The following is a 23,512-nucleotide window of genomic DNA, read 5'->3' on the forward strand; positions in this document are numbered from 1 at the left end:
AAAAAAAAATCTTAAATTTAGGCCCTTGAAATAATGATATCTAAGGGTATGTTTGGATTGGGGGTTGGGGAGGGAAGGTTTAGGTTGGGTTAGTATGGGAAAGGTTGGGTTGGTAAGGGATGGGTCGGGTTGAACCTCTACCATGTTTGGATGTAAGGGTTGAAAAGAAATGGTTCAAGTCTATTAAGTTTGGGTGAAGGTCGAGGAAATAAGATTTGTAAAAATATATTTTTTCAAGTAAAAGTAAATTATAAATTAAATTTTATTAATTTTAAAATATATTTTATTATCAATGTAACTGTGATTAAATTATTTATGTAAGTGTGATGAATAAATAATTATGTAATATAACCTGAATTCGAGACTTCAATTTGTATAAAAAAAATTAAAAAATAAACAAAAAAGAGGGTTATAGCACTTGAGAAATAACATAAAGCAAGAGTACCAGAGCACTCTCTCACAGAACCCCAACACCTCGATTTGGGGCCTTGAAACGGTGACCAATTTGAATAGGATGAAAATCTTCATGAACCCCTCTGTTAACCACTAAAAACCTAACCCTCCATCTAATTTTTTTTTTCCAAACAAGGGTTGTAAAGTTTGAATATTGCCAACCCGACCCATCCCTCCTCAACCCCCGATCCAAATTAACCCAAAGGGTCTTAGAGCATTGTCTTAAATCTATACTATACTATTATAAGCGAAATATGATTTCGTTTGGTCGGTTGTTTAACACCTTCTTAAAAATAGACTAACACCTTCCAAAATAAAGTTTAAACAAAAATAATTTTATCAAAAAAAAATAAATATCTAATATAATTACAAACTCTATGAATTATTATCCAACTTAATATCTAATTGCACTCAACTTCTGTCTCATCTCTTTTGTTTTTTGATTAATGTCTTCTTAAAAAATAGTTTACAAAAACATTATTAATATTAAAAATATAAGAAAAACATGTATCTTTGACTCTTCTAAAATTAATTCAAATTATAATTATCTCTGAGTCGGAGACCAAATAATCTCATAATCAATTAATTCTTAATAGTTAATACACATTAGATGAACATAAATACTATATTTAAAAAATGAATTAAAAATACAAGAAATTGAAAAAAACACAAAACTTGCAATCTCTTACGTTTTACATAGGTCTAACATTAAATATGAATTCAAAATATAGTGTAACCTATTAAATATTAGTAGGTTATCAAATTATGATGTAAGTATTAAAATATGAGTAGTCATGTCACATTTTTAATATTTTTCGATTTTAATAATATAGTAATGATATGTGATAGTATTATTAAATTTTAAAATTAATATATGAAAATCGTTATATTCAATATGAACAATATTCTAAATTTTAATATTTTAAATATCCAAATTTAAATCTGTCAAAAATATAATATAATATATATGTATCATTAATTTTAATAATACATAATTATTATATTTTATAATTTTTTATTTTTACAAAAAATATTATATAAATAATAATATTATATTATAATCCGTCAGCACGGGTTATACGCTGGTATAGGTTATATAATAAACACACTGTGGTGAGGGACTAGTACCCTAAAATCATTTGCTGAAGTGTCAAAAAGTTGAAAAACAAGTGCCCTGGCATGCGTATGGATTTCCTAAATCTTTGTCTGAGTTTTCCACAAACCATAATCAAGACTTGAAAATAGTTGACTTCTCTTGCAAACCCTTCTATACATCTTCAATCTATACAAACATTCATAAATCTCTCTCTCTCCACTGTAAGAAAAGTCTCTCCCTCCCTCCCTCCCTGTCTCTCTCTCTCAATCTCTCCACTGTAAGAAAGCCTCTCTCCCTCTCTCCCTCTCTCCACTGTAAGAAAGAAAATCAATTCTTTTTGAAAAAAGATTGAATCTTTACAAGTATGATCCCAAATCAAGAACATGGTCACACTCATCCTCCCAAAAAATGGACAAATTTGATGCCTTTATTTGTAGCTCTAGTTGTAATTGCAGAGATTGCATTTCTGGGTCGACTTGACTTTGTAACCAAGTCTTCTACAGTCAATTCTTGGGCTGACTCCTTCTATCAGTTCACTACTTTGCCTTGGTCTTCTTCTTTTGACCCACCCATTGATGATTTTGTTGTCGGGTCGGGTCAATTTGGAGTTCTTGATTCTCAAACTGAGAGTTGTGAAGAGTGGTTGGAGAGACAAGATTCAGTTGTTTATTCTAGGGATTTCAAGATTCACCCCATTCTTGTTTCTGCTAATGAGGAGGTTAGCTCTTTCTTTACTTGCATGTTTTATGTGTATTTGTAGAATTTGATAGTGTTACAAAGATAGTTCATTTTTTGATGTCTGATATTTTTTTTATATCGAAATATTTAGTGTCTGTCCTTGTGCTTTGTACAAGTAATTCGAGTTCCATTTTCTGAACACAGTATGTACTATAATTTACGATTTTACGGAATGTGATTCTTTTTTAGTACGGTACAGTGATGTGGTTAGTTAGGGAATGCCTGAAAATTAGGATAATGAGTGAAAGGACTGTCTAGGTTTTGTGATAAGCTGCATTTGATCTTATTTTCTATTTAGATGTTTAAAATGCAAAATGTTGGTAGTAGTTGTTAATTAGCAATGCTACTAGTTGTAGTAGCATGTTGAAGTTATTTTGTTGTTGAATGTTGAAATGAAATGTTGAACCTAAGTTGAGTACTTGCAAGATTATACATTTGAAGGATATAGAAGAGTATTGGTATAATTATCTGATTTACAAACTATTTAATGTCAGGTTTGATGCATTATGCATAAGAAAATCAGTCAAAGGTTGCGTATATGATTAGGTAACAATTTGAACCAGATTTGTACCATCCATATTGTTGGCAAATCTGCGTAGGTTACCCCAAGTTATTGATATGTAATTTTAGTTTGGTAAATGAGATAGAATGGTCCGTTTTTTATCTCGTCACTAGCTATTATGAACTCTGGATACCTTGCAACACGCAGTAAAATAAATTTATGTTAGTTTTGAACTTAAATAGTAAATGCGGAGATATTGATTTTCCAAAGTCTCCTGTATGGATTGATTCTCACCTCAAGAATGTGATGCTTCTGAACTTAAACGGTAAATGTGGAGATATTAATTTTCCAAAATCTTCAGTATGGATTGATTCATATTTCAACAGAAGTCTAGAGTTTTGTTTAGTCAAAAGTTTCAACAATCAGGGTCCTGGGTTTCCTTTTTTAGGTTTCCTCATTAATCATATGGTCCAAAGTCCACTTGCAAATCTAAATAGGAACAAAACTTATGTAAGTTGACTTCTTCTCTAAACGCTTCTGTATATACCATACATCTTCAATCCAGGGATTTGTTGATCTTTTCTCCAACTTGCTTCGTCTCCTATTTTTCTTAGAGAAATAAATCAATTCTCTCTAAATAAGATCGAATTGTTACAATTATGATACAAAGTCCAGGAGGCGATCATATTCACAGTAACGAAAAATGGACCAGTTTGATGCTTTTTTTGTAGCTCTAGTTGTTATTGCTGGGATTGCTTTTCTGGATCCTCTTAGCATTGTAGCCAAGTCATCTATGGTCCACCTGTGGGCTGACTCATTATATCATTTACCACTTTGCCTTGTTCATCTTCATTTGAACTAGCTGTTGATGATTTAGTTGTCAAATGCGGTCAATTTGGGGTATTTGATTCTGTAACTGATAGTTGTGAGGAGTGGTTGGAGAGACAAGATTCATCGGTCTATTTTAGGGATTTTAAGGATGAGCCGGTTTTCGTCTATGCAGGTGATTGAGTTAGCTCATTCTTTAGTTACACCTCCATCTACATATATATATGAGTCTAGGTCTCTATATTGCATTATTGTTAAAAAGATTCTTCAGTTTCAGTTATTGAAAAAATATATGAATAAAAGTGTTTAGCAGATCTCCTGCTTTGTAGAAGTATTTTGACTTCTGTTTTGTGAGCTTAACATAAATCATTAACTAAATGCAATTTTTTTAGCTTGATGTAAAGATTTGGTTGATTATTTAAGAACAAGGATGATGATTATTAAGTTTGCAATAAGTTGTCATTTTATGTTTTAATGATTTTGACAAGAATTGTGATCATAGTGGTGTACTTCTTCCTGTAATTACAGATTCGAGTTATTTAGTTGGAATTAAATTTTGAATCCTAAGTTGTGTACTGGAGAGATTTTAATGCATATTAGCAAGTTTATTAGAACTTAGAAGGTTTAATGTGTGATGAATTTAAACCAGTTGTTCACAAGCCATATTGTTGGTTAATTTTGACGGGTCATCCCAGGTGTAAAGTAGGTTATTTTAATTTTGTGGTTGAGATTGCAGTATCCCTTTTTATCTTTTTACTCACTATTCCGAAAGGTAGATAATATTCAACACCAAATATATGAACTTTTTCCTGAACTTTAGTTAGGATCTCCCGGACTAGTCAATCCTTGTGTTCCCATTATACATATATGTGTGTGTGCGTGTTTTATCTTATATATATATTTTTCATTACTTGAGGAAATTGATAACTGAACTCTAGATTTTTTAAATTAGGCTTTGCCAATGCATTGTTGGTGTAGTAAATTATGCAAATAATGTTGAATGGGAATTTAATTGGTAAAAGGGGATATCAGTTTCCCGTTTTGATATGCGTATTTTAAGTTTTCTTGTTCTGAACCTTATTCCATGCACTCGTTTATAGGATTTTAAGTCTTGTGCTGTGGGATGTAAATTTGGGTCTGAATCTGAGAAGAAGCCTGATGCTGCAATTGGGTTAGGCCACACAAATGGGGCACCCTCAGTGCTTCGATCAATGGAGTCAGCTCAATATTATGCAGAGAACAACATTGCTTACGCACGACGGTAGGTAAGCATATTCTAATGCATGACTCCTGCATATTCAAATATATATGTTGTGAATAAAATTTCTAAGTCTCTCGATCTACATCTTCTTTGAGACTGAACATCTGTATTTCAAGACATCTTTTATTTAGGCCTGACCAAAATAGGTTTCAGCAAGTATTCTTGTAAAAAATTACGAGAACTGTCCGGTGTTGTTTGCCTGTCCATTATTCTGTTCTTGAGAACAGAAACTAGACTGTGCAGCATATATTGACAAAAATTACCTGCACTATCATAAAGTGTATATAAAATGAACTCATGACTCGTGGTATAGATTATAGAACAAAAATTACCTGCACTATCATAAAGTGTATATAAAATGAACTCATGACTCGTGGTATAGATTATAGAATTTGACTTACCATGTTATTTGAAGTGAAGTGAGCCATAGACATGGCACTGTGAAACCATCGTGGCAGGATCTTGAAGATAAAGTAGGTGAAATTTTGAACTCTGTTTCATAGGCGGCCATGCTAAGTTAATACTCTTACAGATCAGAAGTAAATATGATATGTGTTAACATAAAAACCCATTTTCCACAGAGATCGAATTACTGGAAACTGGATTTAATATTAATACTATGGTTATGATATATGTTTGACTGTACTAACACCACTACTCTTTAGTTAATTTAGACATATCTTTTGTTACACTACAAGGTATGACATCTTTACCAAGTCTATGCCTAGTAACTGTTAGTACCACATCTATTTATCAGCTGATCCCCCTAATTCTTTCAGTTGTTAGCCTTGCCCAAAATGTGCAGAAAAGTTCTTTTCCCTGTAATTTTGCACACAGATACATTGTTAATGACTATTGCCATTCTATTTTGAATATTTATATATAACGATTTAGATGGAACATGCATTTTACCCCCCCCCCCCTTAATGGATAAGATTTTCTTCTGTTTAGGTTCATTGGATCCTGTGGGGTTCAAATAAATCTTAATTACTATGACTGAGTAATGGATCAAATTTTAACTTCTTTTAAGATATTTATTACCAACTCGGGTTTATCAGTAACAAAATTTTCTTTGCTCGTCAAAAGAAAAACAAAATATTCCTTATTCAGTTATAATTAATGGCTTATATATCGCCATTTCCCCGTTTTTTTTACGCGAGCTACTCCTTCCTGATTAAAGGAAGTGAAAAGACTTCTTTCTCTATTATCAACTCAATCCACAGCGAAAAAATAATTTCTATGCCCTAAATTATGTCATCTTCAGGAGGGGATATGACATTGTTATGACTACTAGTCTCTCGTCAGATGTACCTGTTGGTTATTTTTCTTGGGCAGAGTATGATATAATGGCTCCTGTGCAACCAAAAACTGAAAAAGCTCTAGCAGCTGCTTTTATTTCTAACTGTGCTGCACGGAATTTTCGGTTGCAAGCTCTTGAAGGTTTGGAGAAGGAAAACATTAAGATTGATTCTTATGGCGGTTGTCACCGAAATCGTGATGGAAGAGGTGAGATTCCTTTTTTACAAATCTTAACGGGCAAGTAGATTAGATGTGATGTACTGATGTTCATGACGATATTGCGGTTTTTATAATACCTGTAAGTACGTAATAAGTTACAAACAGATGACAATTAAGATGGGAATCTTAGGAGGAGACTAACAATTATGTAACTATTATGCGTATTTGCAATAAATCGAAATGCAAAAATTTTCAACTTTTTAATTGCTTGTATGCAGTGGACAAAGTACAAGCTTTGAAGCGCTACAAATTTAGTTTGGCCTTCGAGAATTCCAACGAGGAAGATTATGTAACTGAAAAGTACTTTCAGTCTCTTGTTGCTGGTATGAATTTACCGCAGTACTAGCATTCTTCATTTAACACTTCTTGGTCAGATGATATCTACATTTTTGTTTATTCAGTTTTGAAATTCCCTTCTTCGTGCTCTTGTACTGTTATGTTGATATAAATGCCTAGTTTATTTATTTGTCCTTTTGCCTCTTTTGCTGACCTGATTGGCACATGATCTCGTTCGGAAAACAAACTGTGTACTTGATATGTAGTATACTAAAAATCTATGTTCTTTGAAAGATTTGCAGGAGGATGTTTTGGCATCTCATTGCCTCTAATGATTTAAAATATATTGTGTGAATAATCTAGTATAGGAATATATTGTGTGAATGCTCTATGTCACTAGTGACTAATCTTTGTTCTATATATTTGTACAAAGAAAAGAAAATCAGTGAAAGTTATCATTTTCACTTTAAAATAAACATCTATCCAAATACATGTAGGAACTTTGTGCTAGAAGCATTTGACCTCTTTTTTATTTAAAATTCAAAGACAATTATTGTTTACAAAGTCATAATAAAGTTAATGGCTCATTTATGATGATTAATTGAAAATTTTGTCAAATTATTAGGATCTATTCCTGTGGTTGTTGGTGCTCCAAATATCCAAGAGTTTTCTCCTTCATCTAATGCAATTTTACATATTAAGGAGCTTAAAGATATTCCATCAGTTTCCAAGTCTATGAAGTACCTTGCTGACCATCCAGAGGCATATAATCAGTCACTAAGGTTAGTGCAGCATTAACCAAACTTTACTGGTCACTTCATGCAGTTGTAAGTGGCTAATAATGTATTGTTCGCTCTTCTCCTCTTGTTTTCCTAACTTATAGACTTACATATTCAGGACTTCTGTTATTATTTGTAGCTCTACTTGCTCAGCTCTCGAGTAGGTAAAAGTTGGTTTTTACTGTTCAGGTGGAAATATGAGGGTCCTTCTGATTCTTTCAAGGCTCTAGTGGATATGGCAGCGGTTCACTCATCGTGCCGACTCTGCATCTACTTGGCGACGAGGATTCGTGAGGCCGATGAAAAGAGTTTAGATACTTCGAAACGCCCTTGCAAGTGTACCAGAGGCTCGGAAACTGTATATCATATATATGTAAGAGAAAGAGGGAGATTCGAGATGGTTTCCATTTTCTTAAGGTGATTTCTACTCTTGAAAAAATTATATTTAGTTCAGGAAATTTCTATCTTCTAGTAAATTATTTATACTCTTACCCTCCCAAAAAAATGGCCAATTTGACCATATATTATGTTTTGTGCCATGTTTATAAAATTTGAAAGTCAACAAATATATAACTATAATAAGTACATTTAAAGCACTGATTTCTTTTCAAATTTTATAATTCTGAAAATTTAACAAGATAATGAAAATTCCAAATGGAAATTTGGTTTAGTTGGCCTTTTCTGTTCTCATCAGAATCAGATACGTTTGAAAATTATAATTTTCACGGATTCACACTTGGGACGAAATGGACAGGTCCAGTAATTTGACCCTAAAGGCCTTGGAATCTGCTGTTCAGTCCAAGTTCGAGTCACTCAAACATGTACCCGTTTGGAAGGATGAAAGACCGGAAAGCATTAGAGGTAAGGATGAGCTCAAAGTGTATAGGATATATCCTCTTGGCCTAACACAGAGACAGGCTCTATATACATTCAATTTCAAAGGGGATAACGAATTGAGTGGTCACTTGGAGAAAAATCCATGTGCAAAATTTGAGGTGATATTTGTGTAGCTGCAACATGTGTACTAGCTCAAGCTTACTCTGCAGTGGCGATGGTTGTTTAATCATCTTTGTTGTATTACTAGCTGTTCTTCACATGTTTTAGGCTGCAGTAGCATACAGGAAATGAGAAAAACAGTTAGATACTTTCTCTACGGGGATTAAACTTAATCATGTAGCAGATACCAACTAATATATACGTGAAAATCAGATCCCTTTGATTTCACATATTAACCATCAGGACTGCAAAAAATCTCCCGCTAGCTAATGTACAAATGTTTGTATGTTTTCTCTTTTTATTTTGTTGTGATGAAGAATTTTCGTCATTCCTTTGATATTTTCAGTAGTTCTCGGACTCTTATCTGTTCAAGATGGTGCAACTTTTTTGAGTCGTCATTTTAAATTCTCATGTTTATATAACTTTATACTAATATTTGAATGTGTTGGATTTCAAATGAAATTGAAATCCTTCAAAATTTCAAATAAAATTCAGGTTACGAAACGGGCCTAGAGTTATTCTGCACCCTCTTAGAGTAGTGAGCAGTTTTTCTCAGTACCCACTCACTTTTGTTTACCAAATGGATTAGTGCATCATATGAACATTGTAATCTATGTTACAGAAATCGGCCGATTTTTCCAAAATCGTCGATTAATCGCTCAAAAATCGGTCAAAATTTTTGATCCGATTTGACCGATTTCCGATAAATCGCCGATAAATCATCCGATTTTTTAAAAATCGTCCGATAAATCGTAAATCGGTAACTCAACCGAATAGTTCCGATTTCTGTAATATGTAATCTATAACACTGATTGTAATGTTAGTTTAATTATCAAAGAAAAAAAATACAATATTTTCCGAAAATATCTTAGAGCAATGTCTTGGCTCTCTAGGAATTGTTGTCGCTGGGCACACATTTCCACCACAATCTAAAATGTATCTCTAAATAAATCACGGCAAACAAGATAAGTGGTGAATGATCACTTTCAAGTTTCACCCGTACATTCCAGAAAAGGATCCTGTTTGGCTAATTCAAATCTGGGCAAACAGATTAGCAGATATGAAAAGGAAGCATCAGTTTGGTTTTATATGTTCGGTTTTTCTATTATGTGGGCAGTGGGCACATGTTAAGCTTAATTGGGTTTTTTTTTACGATAGTAGTGGTCCCCATCATTCACATAAACTCTACCAATTAAATTGGTCTAAAATTATAAATTTTTGAGTTTGTTATGTGTTCTTGAACATATAATAGAATTTCCGTTATACGTTTTTAGCAGTATCGTAAAAATCGGTCAATTTGGACGAGTACTTGAAAATCGTAATGAGCCAATTTGGATTTGAGCGAGTATTCATCCGAATATTTAAATGCTGAAAATGAGTCCTCAAAAAATTGACCAATTACTTGAATTTTGGAGACTTAACCGAATCGATCTGATCTCCGAATTTCACAGCCTTGGTTTTTAGTGTCATTTGTTTTCATAGTTATTACCATATCTTTACTAGATTTTTTTCTTTCTTACCTCTGCCACAACCTTAACTAGTTTGGCTTCTTCAAATCGGACACAATCTTGTCCAAAATGGGGGGATCATATCCTCATATGATCTCTATGCACTCATTTATTTTGTTTTTGTTACATTTTGATTTTTTTAATCGTAATGAACTTGAATACGCTATTATGTATTAAGTAATCCTACGGGCTTACGAAATAGACCGTAAATTATGTGAAATATTTTAATTTTTTGCTCGGGGAACGGGAGATATTAAGAAAAAATAGTGTCATCTTGGTGTAACTTTACATGAATGGCAAGTAGATTTTAGAGACAAATTATATTCTAATCGGATTGATTTTATTTGAACAGAAACTAGAACGACAAAATATAAGCTCCTTGCTAACTTATTTTCGGAAACATGATAAGTAACAATCAAATTCTCCTGATATGACAAGAAATAACTCGCTTCGAATCAGAGTAATTTAATTATTATCAAACTATAATTATATTGACATTGTCATAAATGTATTATCAATATTTGTAGTCTGAAAAATCATATAATATATTTCACTAGTTTCTTTTTACATTTAACTTAGATAAATATATATATATACAAATATTATCCTCATTCAAACTAACATATTATCTATTATTGAGAAGGGAGAATGGGGACACGTGTCCTCCTAAATATATTTTTTTACATTTTTCTATAATTACTATTATTTCATATTTTCTTCTCTTCACCACACGATAGGTCAGCAAAGTGTGAGCGGGTGCGGAGAAGAAAACGTCAAACACTTCCGCCTAACGAGAATCAACGACGAAATGACAAGATGAGGTGCCCACAACCAGTGGAGTCATAAGTCGTAAATATTCTATTAAATAGCTGAATCCGCTCAATATTTTTGAAAAATTTGTACAAATATAAAAATGCCCACATAAAAATTGAAATATAAAAGAATGTTAACCAAAATTTATTCGGTGTATCATTAAATAAATAATTCTGGATCCGCTCCTGCGATAGCCTGCACCATTATATCAGAAGTATCTGGAATGGATGCTGCCGCGCGTAAAATTGAGTAGCATTAGATTTGAACACGTTTCACCTTTAATAACGTCTTCAGTCGTAATGCTACGACAAAATCCTATTTTTTTAATCTTATCCGTTCACGTTAATTCAATTATTACATCACTGCCGCTATATAAACAGTGCAGGATAATTATTTGCTTTTGAGCAAGTGAACACCTACAATTTAATTTTTTATACAATATTATTGTAAGACCGCGTGAAAGCCGAATTGGACAGTTTTTTTTTGGACCAAATTTATTAAAATTCTTTTAAAAAAACCGAATCACTTCAAAGGGTGATTACAGTTTTAATCTTAATATGTTGTTACCAAGTTAACCGAATCAAATATTCTTCGAAAAAATCCGAATAATGAACTCTGTTGCGATTGTAATTTTACATTCCAAAAGTTAAAAACTTATCTCGCAACCGCGTCTAACAAGGAAACTAAGAGCGTTACGTAATGTATTATCGTATGTTAGGAATATAGGGAAAATATGATACGAATAGCAACGTAATGTATTATCATATATTACGAATATTGGAAAAATATGCTACACAGAGCAACGTAATGTATTATCATATATTACGAATTTATGAAAAATATGCTACAAATAGCTCCGTACAAAAATGATCTGGAAATAACATGTCTGACGTTAAAGGTTACTAATACATGAATGGTTGTTACATACTCCCTCCTTCCCTCCCAATTGTTATCGTTTCTGGAAGAGTGTCCGACACGCATTTTAAGATGAATAAAAAGTATAGTTTCATAACTTTTTTTAAAAATTTTCTTTTTCTGAATAAAAATAGAATGTTTAAACTTTTATTCAGAAAAATAAAATTTTAAAAAAAAGTTAAAGAACTATACTTTTTCTTCATCTTAAAATGCGTGTCGGACACTCTGCCAGAAACGATAACAATTGGGAGGGACGGAGGGAGTACTTGGTAGTCTCAATTTGGTCATCGTTCAAAGTACATGTACAAAAAATGATCCGAAAATAACATTTATTGTTTTGTTGACACTGTACACGTGTGAAACACAATACAGAAGTTATGTGGCAACCTTCTTAAGCAGGCCATTTGGTAACCTTTCTGTCCTCATGCATCACTTGTTTTTATCCAATTTCTCTTCTTCATCCCCTCTGTTTATATAACTCACTTCATTTTCCTTCAATGGAGTAATCAAACTCATATAAACCAGAAGCTAGCTTACAAGATATCAACTTATGGAGTTCTTGTCCATTATTTTGAGTACCATCTTCTTTGTGACTATTTTTCTATCATGTTACTTGGTACAAAACCAGAAGAAAAAACAGAAACACAAAGCTACACTTCCTCCTGGTTCAATGGGATTGCCTTATGTTGGAGAAACTCTCCAGATGTACTCAGATGATCCTAATGTTCTGTTCGCGATGAAGCAAAAGAGGTCTTGTCTTAACTCTGTTATCCTCGAAACCTACTACAAATTTTAGCTTGCATAGCTATTGAGTTAATCGAACCTTAGTTCTCCCGCCAGCCTAAGCTCTGATACCATATTGAGTAACCAGCTCATCTAAAACCTTAAGGTGTTAGAGGAAGGCCCCAATAGGATCATACAGTTAACAATAACATTTATTTTTGAGCTTGCATAGCGTTTTTAAATGTTACGTAAGCCAGTGCTATGGAAGTTCAACTCACTTGTAAATTTTGCAGATATGGAGATATGGTGGTGTAACTTTCTTGTTCTCTCTTGTTATGTTATTGTTTTGCAGGTATGGAGATATTTTCAAAACTCACATTCTTGGCTGCCCTTGTGTTATGCTAGCAAGTCCAGAGGCTGCTCATTTTGTGCTGGTGTCTCATGCTCACTTGTTAAAGCCAACGTACCCGAAAAGCAAAGAGGCCATGATTGGCCCTTCTGCACTGTTTTTTCATCAAGGAGCTTATCACACTCGCCTGAGGAAGCTGGTTCAAAGGTCTTTTTCTCCTGGAGCAATCCAAAAACTGATTCCTGATATTGAAGCCATCGCGATTTCTGCTTTAGAATCATGTAACAACTCAAAAGTAGTTAACATCTTCCGAGAAATGAAGATTGTAAGTTTCACTTAAACTAAGGTGTCAATTGCTCTCATTTCCCTTACTCCCCCATCTATATCGGTTTTGTGCCCTTGTGCAGTTATCTTTTGAGGTCGGGATTTTATCGATCTTTAGTCAATTAGAAAGCAGATATAGCACAGAGTTAAAAGAGCAGTACTGCATTGTAGATAAAGGTTACAACTCATTTGCAATAAACTTACCAGGAACTGCATATCAGAAAGCTCTCAGGGTAACAAACTTATATTTCCTACAAAAATCTGACCCTTATAGAGCATATTGATCTGACATTCTGATTTATTCTTCTTTTTGCGATGATATTGACAAGGCAAGGCGAAGGATTAGTCAAATTCTTCGTGAGATTATTAGCGAGAGGAAGGAGAAGAAGCTGTTAGACAAAGGCCTCTTAGGCCATCTTCTGAACTTCAAGGATGAGGAGGGTCAGACATTGACTGAGGACCAAATTGTGGATAACATTATCGGAGTACTTTTTGCTGCTCAGGACACAACAGCTAGTGTACTAACATGGATTCTTAAATACCTTCATGATGATCACAAACTTTTGGAAGCTGTCACGGTAAGCATTGTGCCAAGGCTTTACTAATCACAATCAAAAGCCATTTTCATGGATCAGTGTTTATTGCAGGCAGAACATATCGCTATTTTTGAAACGAATAATGCAGGAAAGTTGCCTCTGACATGGATTCAAACTCGAAATATGCCTGTAACTTACAAGGTTTGTACTTATCATACAACTTTTACTGCAATGTTTTTAACAAGTAGACACAACGAGCATTCTTAATTGAGCGCGTATATGTTATGATTTAGGTCATATTAGAGACGTTGCGAATGGCAAGTATCATATCTTATACCTATAGAGAAGCAGTGGTTGATATTCAGTATAAGGGTAAGTAGCAGAGTAAACTACATCATGAAAATAATCTCTTTTTTTTTGCATTTCGTGTATTTTTAATAATTCTTTAAATCTCTGTAATATTGTTAGGATACCTTATTCCTAAAGGGTGGAAGATGATGCCATTGTTTAGAAACATCCACTATAGCCCTGAATTCTTTACTGATCCCCAAAAGTTCAATTCTTCAAGGTTTGAGGTAGGAGCACTTGAGCTATATCAAATTTCTTGAAAAGTTTACGACTCCCAAGGATTTTCAGTTCTGATTCATCCGGTGATTGATGTATGCAGGTTGCTCCAAAACCAAATACATATATGCCATTTGGTAATGGTGTTCATGCTTGTCCAGGAAACGAGCTCGCGAAGCTGGAGATGCTAACTTTAATTCACCACCTGGTTACCAAGTTCAGGTATGGCAACACTTAGGTTTTTACCAAAAAACAACTGATAAGTTATTTTATAAGGCATATTAAGTCTAGGACTTGTCAAATGGTTCAGAACCTTTGAAATGCTCAAAATTTAACAGAATACGAGACTTCAGTTTCTGATGAAGCTTAGCATCTCATTTACTATTAAATACCAGAAAGACTTATTTTTGTCAGAGTTGTGTCAAATTTCTCATTCTTGTGATGAATGCGGAGCGTTGCAGGTGGGAAGTGATTGATCACAGCAATGCAGTTGAGTACTGCCCATTTCCAGTCCCGCGGCATGGCCTTCCAACAAGATTCTGGAAGAAAACCTTAGACACAACACAGATTCAATCACTTGAGCACAAGACGCCTTTCAAGATTACTCCGTGAAGTACTATTACTGAGAGGAGCTTGACTGAACAAGTTCTGATACATTTTTTTTAGCCTGGTACAGTAGCTTTGACTGCAAATTCTCTAGTATCTATGATAGTGTTTTGAAACTCGTTTTTTAGTGAAAATTGATGTGTGAAGTAAGGTACTAACAATAGAGTTAGGGTGTTAAAACCAAGAGATGCCATTGAAGGATTGGTTTAATGCCTTGAATGCCCTCCATTAAACTCTGGACTAGTTTTGCAGAGTGTTTTCCTTGTTATTTTGGTAAATCAAATTTTACAGTCATGATTACAAAGAAACCAAGACTGATATCAGTACCAAGACTGAAGCTATAATTGATAACACTTGCAGATGGGATGCAAATGAAAAGAACAGTTCATCAACAAAACTTTATCTAAATGTTAAAACGGTTCTACCCCACGCTTAGGCCATGTTTATTTCATGGATTATAATTATCCGGGGATAACTAATAACATTAAAATTAGTCTTATGAATAAAATAATTATATCCTATATGTATGTTTGATAATCATATCCTATATTTGTTTGAAATGATTAAGTGTAGGATTGAAATATAATAATTTAAAATTTTATTTTATTTGTTTCGAGCGATAGTCTTTGGAATTTGAAAATAGTCTTTTAAAATTTACAATTCTATGATTGTTTCACATGGGATTAGAATGAGAATTAGGGGATTATAATTCTTTAAAAATGATTTATTTGAGGGGATAAAACACTATCCCTCCCGCCACAAAGTACTACAGGATTATAGTTATATTCTCTATTTCAAAAAACACAAATATGAGATATGATAATTTAAAAAATTATAATCCTTAAATAATCTGTCATCATTTTTTTACTAAATAAACATGAAATTGGAAAATTTAAAAAATTACAATTTTATCCCCTACTTAATACCCTGAAACAAAAAATCTTTATACAATCTCTTTTGCAATTTTTTCAAATGATCCTTTTTTATTTCTCACCTTTATACTTTATCTAAATGTTAAATACACTTAAAGTTGAAGTAACTAACTTTATTTTCTTTTTTAACTTCAATATTTTTGTACTTTTAACCAATGTTCTAAAAATCGGTTTAGGCGGCGTCTAGACCCTAGGCAGTGATAAAACTTTATATGTTGAGTGTTTAATGCATCTTACATTCTTATTGTTGCATTCTGCACCTTATTGCATTAAATTGCATTTGCATTAAGAAATTGTTATGGATAAAAAACTAAGGTTATTATTTGCTGTATTTATTACTAAGATTCGGGAGCTCAAGACCTTTAATGGCTGCTCTCGTGTATCGTAGCTTAATTTTGCCTTTACGAGATGCCTACGTATCTCTGTGAATTAGAGAATCAAGTCAAAAACGTAGTTCTGATCTGTGGGGTGAGGCCCCTTATATAGATGTTGGGAGTCCTTGAATTGGACTTGGTATAGGAGACTTGGTGGGCAAGTCTTATAATTAGAATGGACTTTGGAGTCCTAGATAGTAGGAAACTGATTCCTTATCCTTTTAGGTGGCCTTGAGGCTAATCTATAAGGATTTATATCCTTATCGAGACTCTTCTCAATAGCTGATTTTTCCCTTATTAATTAATTACGAAATTAATTAATAATCAGGGCTTTTGGGCCTTCTTTATTCCATCAGGCCTGATCTGGTCCATCAGGCTTAACCTTTCCGGTCTGAGTATCATATATATTTTTATTGGGCCTAGCAGCCCACACCTTGCAGTATTTAATTATTCTATCATAATTTATTTACCACTATCATTTGCCCCCCAACTTTTGGGAAACATTGATTAGGTTTCGCAGAAGTTAAGTCTGTTTATTCCCTTACAGGGTTTCGTTTTCGCGTAAAGTGTGGAGCGACCTACACATTTACAATGAATTTTCCTTTTATTCAGGAATTATCTTAATTTCCAGGAATTTATCCCTTATTTCTGGGATTTTTCCCTAATTTCCAGGATTTTTCCCTAATTTTCTGGGATTTTTCCTTAATTTTCCGGGATTTATCCTTAATTTTCCGGGATTTATCCTTAATTTTCTGGATTTTTCCCTAATTTCTGGGATTTTTCCCTAATTTCCAGGATTTTCCCTAATTTTCTGGGATTTTTCCTTAATTTTTCGGGATTTATCCTTAATTTTCCGGGATTTATCCTTAATTTTCTGGCTTAAAATCGATCAAGATGTACACAAAATCGATCAGGATTCCTGACCGATTTCGATCAGGATCCTGATCGAATTAGCTCAGGAACTTACATTCTGGTCGACAGGATTCCTGATCGATTTCGATCAGGACTCTGATCGATTTCGATCAGGACTCTGATCGAATTGGCCTTCAAAGTGACACCCTAGTCGACTGATACATGGGCTTAATCGACCAGGATTCCTGATCGATTTCGATCAGGATTCTAATCGATTTCGATCAGGATTCTGATCGAATTAAGTGGCTTTCTACCATTCTGATCGAATAGAATATCGATCAGGACTTTCTTCTGTCTCGATCAGGACTCTGATCGATCTTAGGGGATTTCTTCCCTCCTGTTCGAATGAGATATCGATCAGGATCCTTTTTTGCGTCGATTAGGACTCTGATCGAACTTAGGGGATTTCTTCCCTCCTGTTCGAATGAGATATCGATCAGGATCCTTTTTTGCGTCTATTAGGACTCTGATCGAACTTAGGGGATTTCTTCCCTCCTGTTCGAATGAGATATCGATCAGGACTCTCTTCTGCGTCGACCAGGACTCTGATCGAACCAATTTAAAATTCTGGTCGATTTTCGACCATTCATTTTCCATAGGAGCTTCTAGATTATTCCTGATATTTCTAGTAGATGGGCTTTTAGGTTGGGCCTGGCTAAATGGGCCTAGAAACGCCTCGTATTCCGAGCTTTTCGCCTATATAAGTGTAGTGTGAAGTGAGAATCCTCACTTCACTTCTCATTTCTCATTTTCTCTCACAAATCTCTCTAGAGTTCTCCCTTTGAGAAGGCGATTTCCGGCGACCTCAGCCACCGCAGCTCCACCTTTCTCAGGTTTTTCTGGGTTTCAAGCCTTCAACCGAAGCATATCAATGGCGGATCATGACTTGGCTCGTTTGCAGAAGATGAATGTCTCTAAGAGAGGTACAAACATTCAAATTCAATCTCCATATACTTCCCTACTTGATATGATTAACTCGTGAGGTGATGAATATCCCTCTCTATCTGAGTTAGATTCGTATAATCATGGTAACACCTTTCATGAGTTAGATGGTAGGATAGAGTCTATGAACACCCTGTACAGACTTCCACCCCACCTTAGGATTACTCCAGCCGCCCCTGGGGATAGGACTTGTAATTGGGAGGGGGATACTTTGTTTATCTATCGAGGAGCCCTGACCGCGGGTCTCAGGTTCCCATTCCATGAATTTATTCCTCGCTTACTTACAGATGTACAAATTAACCCTTGTCAACTCCCTCCTAACGCTTGGAGGAACATTATCTGTTTTATGGTCCTTTGTCTTAGAAACAATTTTCCTCTTTTCGTAGCTGTCTTTAGGAAAGTTTTCCAATTCTATAATAGCGCCATGAGTCAACCAGGTTGGGTTTTAATTCGTCAAAGGCCCAAAATCCCTCATATTTTTTATAGTAATTCCATAGTTGAGAACAACCCTAAATGGAGGGACGAGTTTGTGAGGCTGACCTGGGCTGGGGGTGATTGGGCCACACTCTTCCGTAGGCCCTTTTGCAAAGTGTCAGATGGGAGTCCAGGTAGCATCAGATTATCTGATGAGGAGGAGGTGGCCTACCAAGCCTTAATTTCGGATGATGGGAAAACAGACACCTGGGCCCTTTTAGAGGAGTTTTCCTTGAAGAAAGTTGGTCTCTCTCAGGCCAGTGATAAGGGTAAATTTATAACTGGATAACCATTTCTCTTTCCCTTTAATTGTAACATTTTATCTCCTGCAATTTAATATTCTTTCTATCTTTCTTTTTCAGCTTGCGAGGCCATCAATAATGTCAACAGGCCCAAGGAAGGGGAGTCAGGCCGCCAGAAGAGGGCCAAGCTAAACAGGGACCCCAGGAGCAAACCTGACGGTCCTTCTTTTCTTAAGCCCCACGTCCCGGTGGTCAAGCTGGGGGACGATGTGGATCCTCCACTTAAGGCACATTCCTTCAGGCCTAACTGGGGCTTCAGGAGGAGCGATACGGTGGTTGGATCCACCAAACATGCTAAGGATTGGTCATACCATTCCATCACTCCTCACGACTTTACTGACATTGTTACGGGGAGTGATATCGATACTATCGAGCTTCTGGGTTCTCAAGCCCAAGCTGCGGTAACTTTCTTTTTTCTCTTTTTCTTTGAATCCCAACTTTCTCGTATTTCAACGAACTTGTGCTAACTCATACATATTTTCTTTGCAGAGTAATACCTACTTCCAGGCGGCCCTCCACCAGGCTAGGTCGTGGAAGGGTAACTCAGATGGGTTTGAGAAGGAGATGAAGAAATGGGAAGAGAGAGCCAAGGTCCTGGAGAAGAAGTTGGACACGAAGAAAGAGGAGCTGGCTAAGGCTCATTCCGAGCTGGTGAAACTTAGGAGCGATAAGGATAAGCTCATTGATGACTACATGGATTCTGACAAGTTTAAGAATCTCATGGAGATTCATGATGATGGTCTTTATTCCCTACAGTTTACTCAGGGATGGGATGCGGCCGTAAAGGCGGTTTCTGAGAAGCACCCGGGCTTAGTCGACCCTAAGGACTTTATAAGTCCCGAGCAGGCTGAGTCGGAGGACAGCATAGACGCCCTCTTCAACTCCCCTCAGCCAGATGATCGCATCTTGGATCCTAACACTGCTTCTCCTCCCGCTTCTCCTGCGAAGGACGCTGAAGGCGCTGATAAGGAGAAAGAGAATGAAGGCTCCCGCATGGAGGAGTAGTTTTTCTATTCTGTAATTTTATCCTTAACTTATGTCTGGACTTTTGTTTGTATTAAAACTTATTACCCTCCGGGGCTATGCTACTTTCCTTATTTGCATTCTCTCCTTCATTTTTCCGATACTTTAATATTCAAACTTGGCTTAATGGGCCACACAAGTATTATCACAACTCAAACATCCATAGGTTGAAATAATTTTGAACTCTTCAATTTCAAGTCTGGTTTTCCAAAACCTTACATAATATGGGTTCGACCCTGATCTATAATAGCTAAAAAATAAAAATCCTATGCAAACAAAACTTCAAGGTGCTTTTAAACCTACTTGTCATAATGACAAGTGAGAATCGTACTTCGACCATCTTACACGTTGTAAACCTTCAGGTTTTGTGCGTGCCAGGTTCTCGGGACTTCAAAACCATCCATAGTCTCCAGCTTGTAGGTTCCTCTATCCTGAACGCTCTTGACTCTATACGGCCCTTCCCAATTTGGGGCAAGCTTTCCTTTCTGTCCGACACCAGAAGCCTCTATTTTTCTCAAGACTAGGTCACCTTGTTTGAAAAACCTCTCTTTAACCCTTAGGTTGTAGTAGAATGAAGCCTTTTTCTGATATTCTACTATCTTTGCATGTGCTTTATCTCGCACTTCATCGATTAAATCCAGGGCTAACCTCTGCCCTTCCTCATTTTCTTCTGAATTGAAAGCTTGAATCCTTGGAGAGGAATGTGATATCTCTACTGGAACTACTGCTTCTGCCCCATATGCCAACATGAAGGGGGTTGCTCCTGTCGTGACTCTACAGGTAGTCCTGTAGGCCCATAATATTGGAAGTATTTCATCCACCCAATTATTTCTTGACTTCTCGATCCTCTTCTTTAGTCCATCCAGGATTATCCGATTTGCTACCTCTGCTTGCCCATTGGCTTGCGGGTGAGCCACAGAGGTGAATCGTAACTCAATTTCATTTTCTTCACAATACTTCTTAAATTCCTCATTGTTGAATTGTGTTCCATTGTCAGTGACGAGGATAAGGGGAATTCCATATCGACACATAATGTTTTCCCACAGGAATTGTGCAACCTGCTTAGTTGTGATTTTGGCCAAGGGTTTGGCTTCGATCCACTTGGTGAAATAATCAATGGCTACAATCAGAAACTTCCTTTGTGCCGTGGCCATAGGAAAAGGCCCTAGAATATCCATCCCCCACATAGCAAAGGGAATAGGTGAGTTGATAGAGGTCAGCATCTCGGGGGGTTGTCTAACAACTGGTGCATGCTTCTGACAGCGATCACACTTCTTCACATATTCTTTGGCATCAGCCATCATTTCTGGCCAATAAAAACCTAAACGAGTTATCTTATGAGCCAAGGCCCTGCCCCCTAAGTGTTGTCCACAAATACCTTCATGCACTTCTTCAAGAGCCAAGCGTGCCTCATCGGGCCTGAGACACCTCAAGTAGGGAACCATGAAAGATCTTTTGTAAAGAGTCCCATCTATCAAAGAGTACCTTAGTGCCCGAACAGTTAACTTCCGTGCTTCAGTTGCATCGCTTGGCAACCAACCGGTCTGAATGTGAGCCTTGATGGGATCAATCCATGACGTCCCCAAGCCTATGGGAGCCACTAGCTTAACATCTATGCTTCGTGTCTTCAAAACACGGAAGTACACACTTCCTGAACTTTCTTCAATCTCAGACGAAGCGAACTTTGATAGCGCATCTGCCTTAACATTTTCTTCCCTTGGAATGTGTTCAACATGGCATTCATTAAATTGGGTCATCACAGCCCTTACTAGGCGGACATACTTAGCCATCGTATCATTCCTTGCCTCAAATTCTCCCTTTACCTGGGATATGATCAGCTTCGAGTCTCCACGGACCTTTAAGTTTTTGACTCTAAGTGTCCCAGCTAGACCAAGGCCAGCTATCAGGGCTTCATACTCTGCCTCATTGTTTGTGGTTGGAAAATCTAGCTTCATAGCATACTCAATTAAGAACCCATCAGGGCTTTGCAAAACCAATCCTGCTCCACTTGAGTTTGTTTTTGATGCCCCATCAAAATAGAGAACCCAATATTCTTTATCATCATTCTCTTTGCCCCCATCATCGACTTTCTTGTCTTGAGGTACGGCATCTTCCTGCCCCCCGGCTTCTTGGTTGGGTATGGTACATTCCACCACGAAGTCAGCTAGTGCCTGGGCTTTTATTGCCGTACGTGGTTTATACTTGAGATCGAACTCTCCCAGCTCTATTGCCCACTTAATCAATCTCCCACTTGCCTTGGGACTGTGAATGATATTTCTCAGGGGCTGATTTGTTAGCACCTCAATCTGGTGAGCCTGAAAATAAGGACGCAGTTTTCTCGAAGCCGTTACCAAGGCTAAAGCGAATTTCTGAATAGCTGAATAATTCAACTCAGCACCATGCAAAATTTTGCTGACATAGTAAACGGGTTTCTGGACTTTCAATTCCTCCTTAACCAACACCGCGCTCAAGGCGCTCTCTGAAACAGCCAAGTACAAAAATAAAACTTCACTCAGAACTGGCTTAGTCAACAACGGGGCCTGGGTCATATACTTCTTTAATTCTTCAAATGCCTTCTGGTTTTCCTCACTCCATACAAAGTCTTTGATGCTCTTTAGTGATTTGAAGAATGTCAAGCACTTGTCTCCCGACTTGGAGATGAATCGTCCTAGCGCCGCAACCCTTCCTGTGAGCTTCTGAACATCCTTGACAGTTTTTGGTGATTCCATATCCAGGATTGCCTTTATTTTATCGGGGTTAGCCTCAATTCCCCTCTTTGAGACCATCAATCCCAAGAATTTTTCAGATCCTACTCCGAAAGCACACTTCGTAGGATTCAACATCATCTTGTGGTACCTTAAGACCTCAAAAGCTTCCCTCAAATGGGTTATATGATCAGTCTTTACTAGACTCTTGACTAGCATGTCATCAACATAGACTTCCATAGTCTTTCCAATAAGATCTTTAAAAATTTTATTCACCAACCTTTGATAGGTGGCTCCTGCATTCTTGAGACCAAACGCCATAACAAGATAACAATAAACACCAAAGTCAGTGATAAATGATACCTTTGGAATGTCATCCTTATGCATTTTGATCTGGTTGTATCCGCTAAATCCATCCATGAAACTCAGCATCTCATGTCCAGCAGTGGCATCAATCAGAGTATCAATTCTAGGCAACGGAAAATAGTCTTTGGGGCATGCATCATTCAGATCAGTGAAGTCTATACACATCCTCCACTTTCCATTAGCCTTCTTCACCATTACAGGGTTCGCTAACCACTCCAGAAATTGAATCTCCTCAATGAAACCAGCCTCTAAGAGCTTTTCTACTTCCTGTTTTATAGCCTCTTGTCTTTCCGGGGCAAAATTTCTTTTCTTTTGTTTCACTGTCTTCCGGCTTGGATCCACGTTTAGCTTGTGAGTAATTAACCCCGGGTCTATGCCTGGCATATCAGCTGCTGACCATGCAAACACATCACTATTTTCTTGCAAAAATTTCACTAACTTCCCTCTAAGGGGCTCCTCTAATGTGGCTCCAATGAAAGTCATCCTCTCAGAATTCTCGGGGTCTAAAGGAACCGAAACCAATTCTTCTGCTAGCCTTCCTCTATTCTCATCATTTTCTCGAACATCCATATCTTCAATAGGAAGAACCTGCCCTCCGACTCCATCTGCCCTCAAAGAGGCCACATAACAGCTTCTAGCCATTTTTTGATCTCCTCTCTCTTCTCCAATCCCGTTTCGGGTGGGAAACTTCATGACT

At 36.3% G+C, this 23,512-nt stretch overlaps 2 protein-coding genes across 2 annotated transcripts; both read left to right on the forward strand.

Annotated features, from left to right (window-relative positions):
- Positions 1-1,595: 1,595 nt before the first annotated feature.
- LOC141683191 (glycoprotein 3-alpha-L-fucosyltransferase A) lies at positions 1,596-8,747 on the forward strand. The gene is made up of 7 exons (XM_074487879.1): positions 1,596-2,267; positions 4,718-4,878; positions 6,143-6,384; positions 6,615-6,719; positions 7,298-7,454; positions 7,641-7,868; positions 8,206-8,747. Exons 1-7 carry the CDS (start codon positions 1,914-1,916, stop codon positions 8,459-8,461), a joined length of 1,503 nt encoding a protein of 500 aa, XP_074343980.1. The 5' UTR covers positions 1,596-1,913; the 3' UTR covers positions 8,462-8,747.
- A 3,469-nt stretch (positions 8,748-12,216) lies between these two features.
- Positions 12,217-15,151, forward strand: LOC141683192 (abscisic acid 8'-hydroxylase 4). Its single transcript, XM_074487880.1, has 9 exons — positions 12,217-12,433; positions 12,759-13,080; positions 13,163-13,312; positions 13,409-13,657; positions 13,727-13,816; positions 13,909-13,987; positions 14,084-14,190; positions 14,283-14,401; positions 14,641-15,151. The coding sequence occupies exons 1-9, from the start codon at positions 12,234-12,236 to the stop codon at positions 14,789-14,791; spliced, it is 1,467 nt and encodes a 488-aa protein (XP_074343981.1). The 5' UTR covers positions 12,217-12,233; the 3' UTR covers positions 14,792-15,151.
- Positions 15,152-23,512: the final 8,361 nt, after the last annotated feature.

This window comes from Apium graveolens, chromosome 9 (genome assembly GCF_009905375.1).
Source record: "Apium graveolens cultivar Ventura chromosome 9, ASM990537v1, whole genome shotgun sequence".
Lineage (NCBI taxonomy): Eukaryota > Viridiplantae > Streptophyta > Magnoliopsida > Apiales > Apiaceae > Apium > Apium graveolens.

What these genes read in the sequence shown, in the direction of transcription:
- LOC141683192 (XM_074487880.1), top strand. Translation starts at nt 12,234, where the DNA reads ATGGAGTTCTTGTCCATTATTTTGAGTACCATCTTCTTTGTGACTATT. An exon ending in TCTTCCGAGAAATGAAGATT is followed by an intron (nt 13,081 to 13,162) that starts GTAAGTTTCACT and finishes GCCCTTGTGCAG; the next exon opens with TTATCTTTTGAGGTCGGGAT. An exon ending in ATATGCCTGTAACTTACAAG is followed by an intron (nt 13,817 to 13,908) that starts GTTTGTACTTAT and finishes GTTATGATTTAG; the next exon opens with GTCATATTAGAGACGTTGCG.
- LOC141683191 (XM_074487879.1), top strand. Translation starts at nt 1,914, where the DNA reads ATGATCCCAAATCAAGAACATGGTCACACTCATCCTCCCAAAAAATGG. An exon ending in GCATATAATCAGTCACTAAG is followed by an intron (nt 7,455 to 7,640) that starts GTTAGTGCAGCA and finishes TTTACTGTTCAG; the next exon opens with GTGGAAATATGAGGGTCCTT. An exon ending in ATGGTTTCCATTTTCTTAAG is followed by an intron (nt 7,869 to 8,205) that starts GTGATTTCTACT and finishes CGAAATGGACAG; the next exon opens with GTCCAGTAATTTGACCCTAA.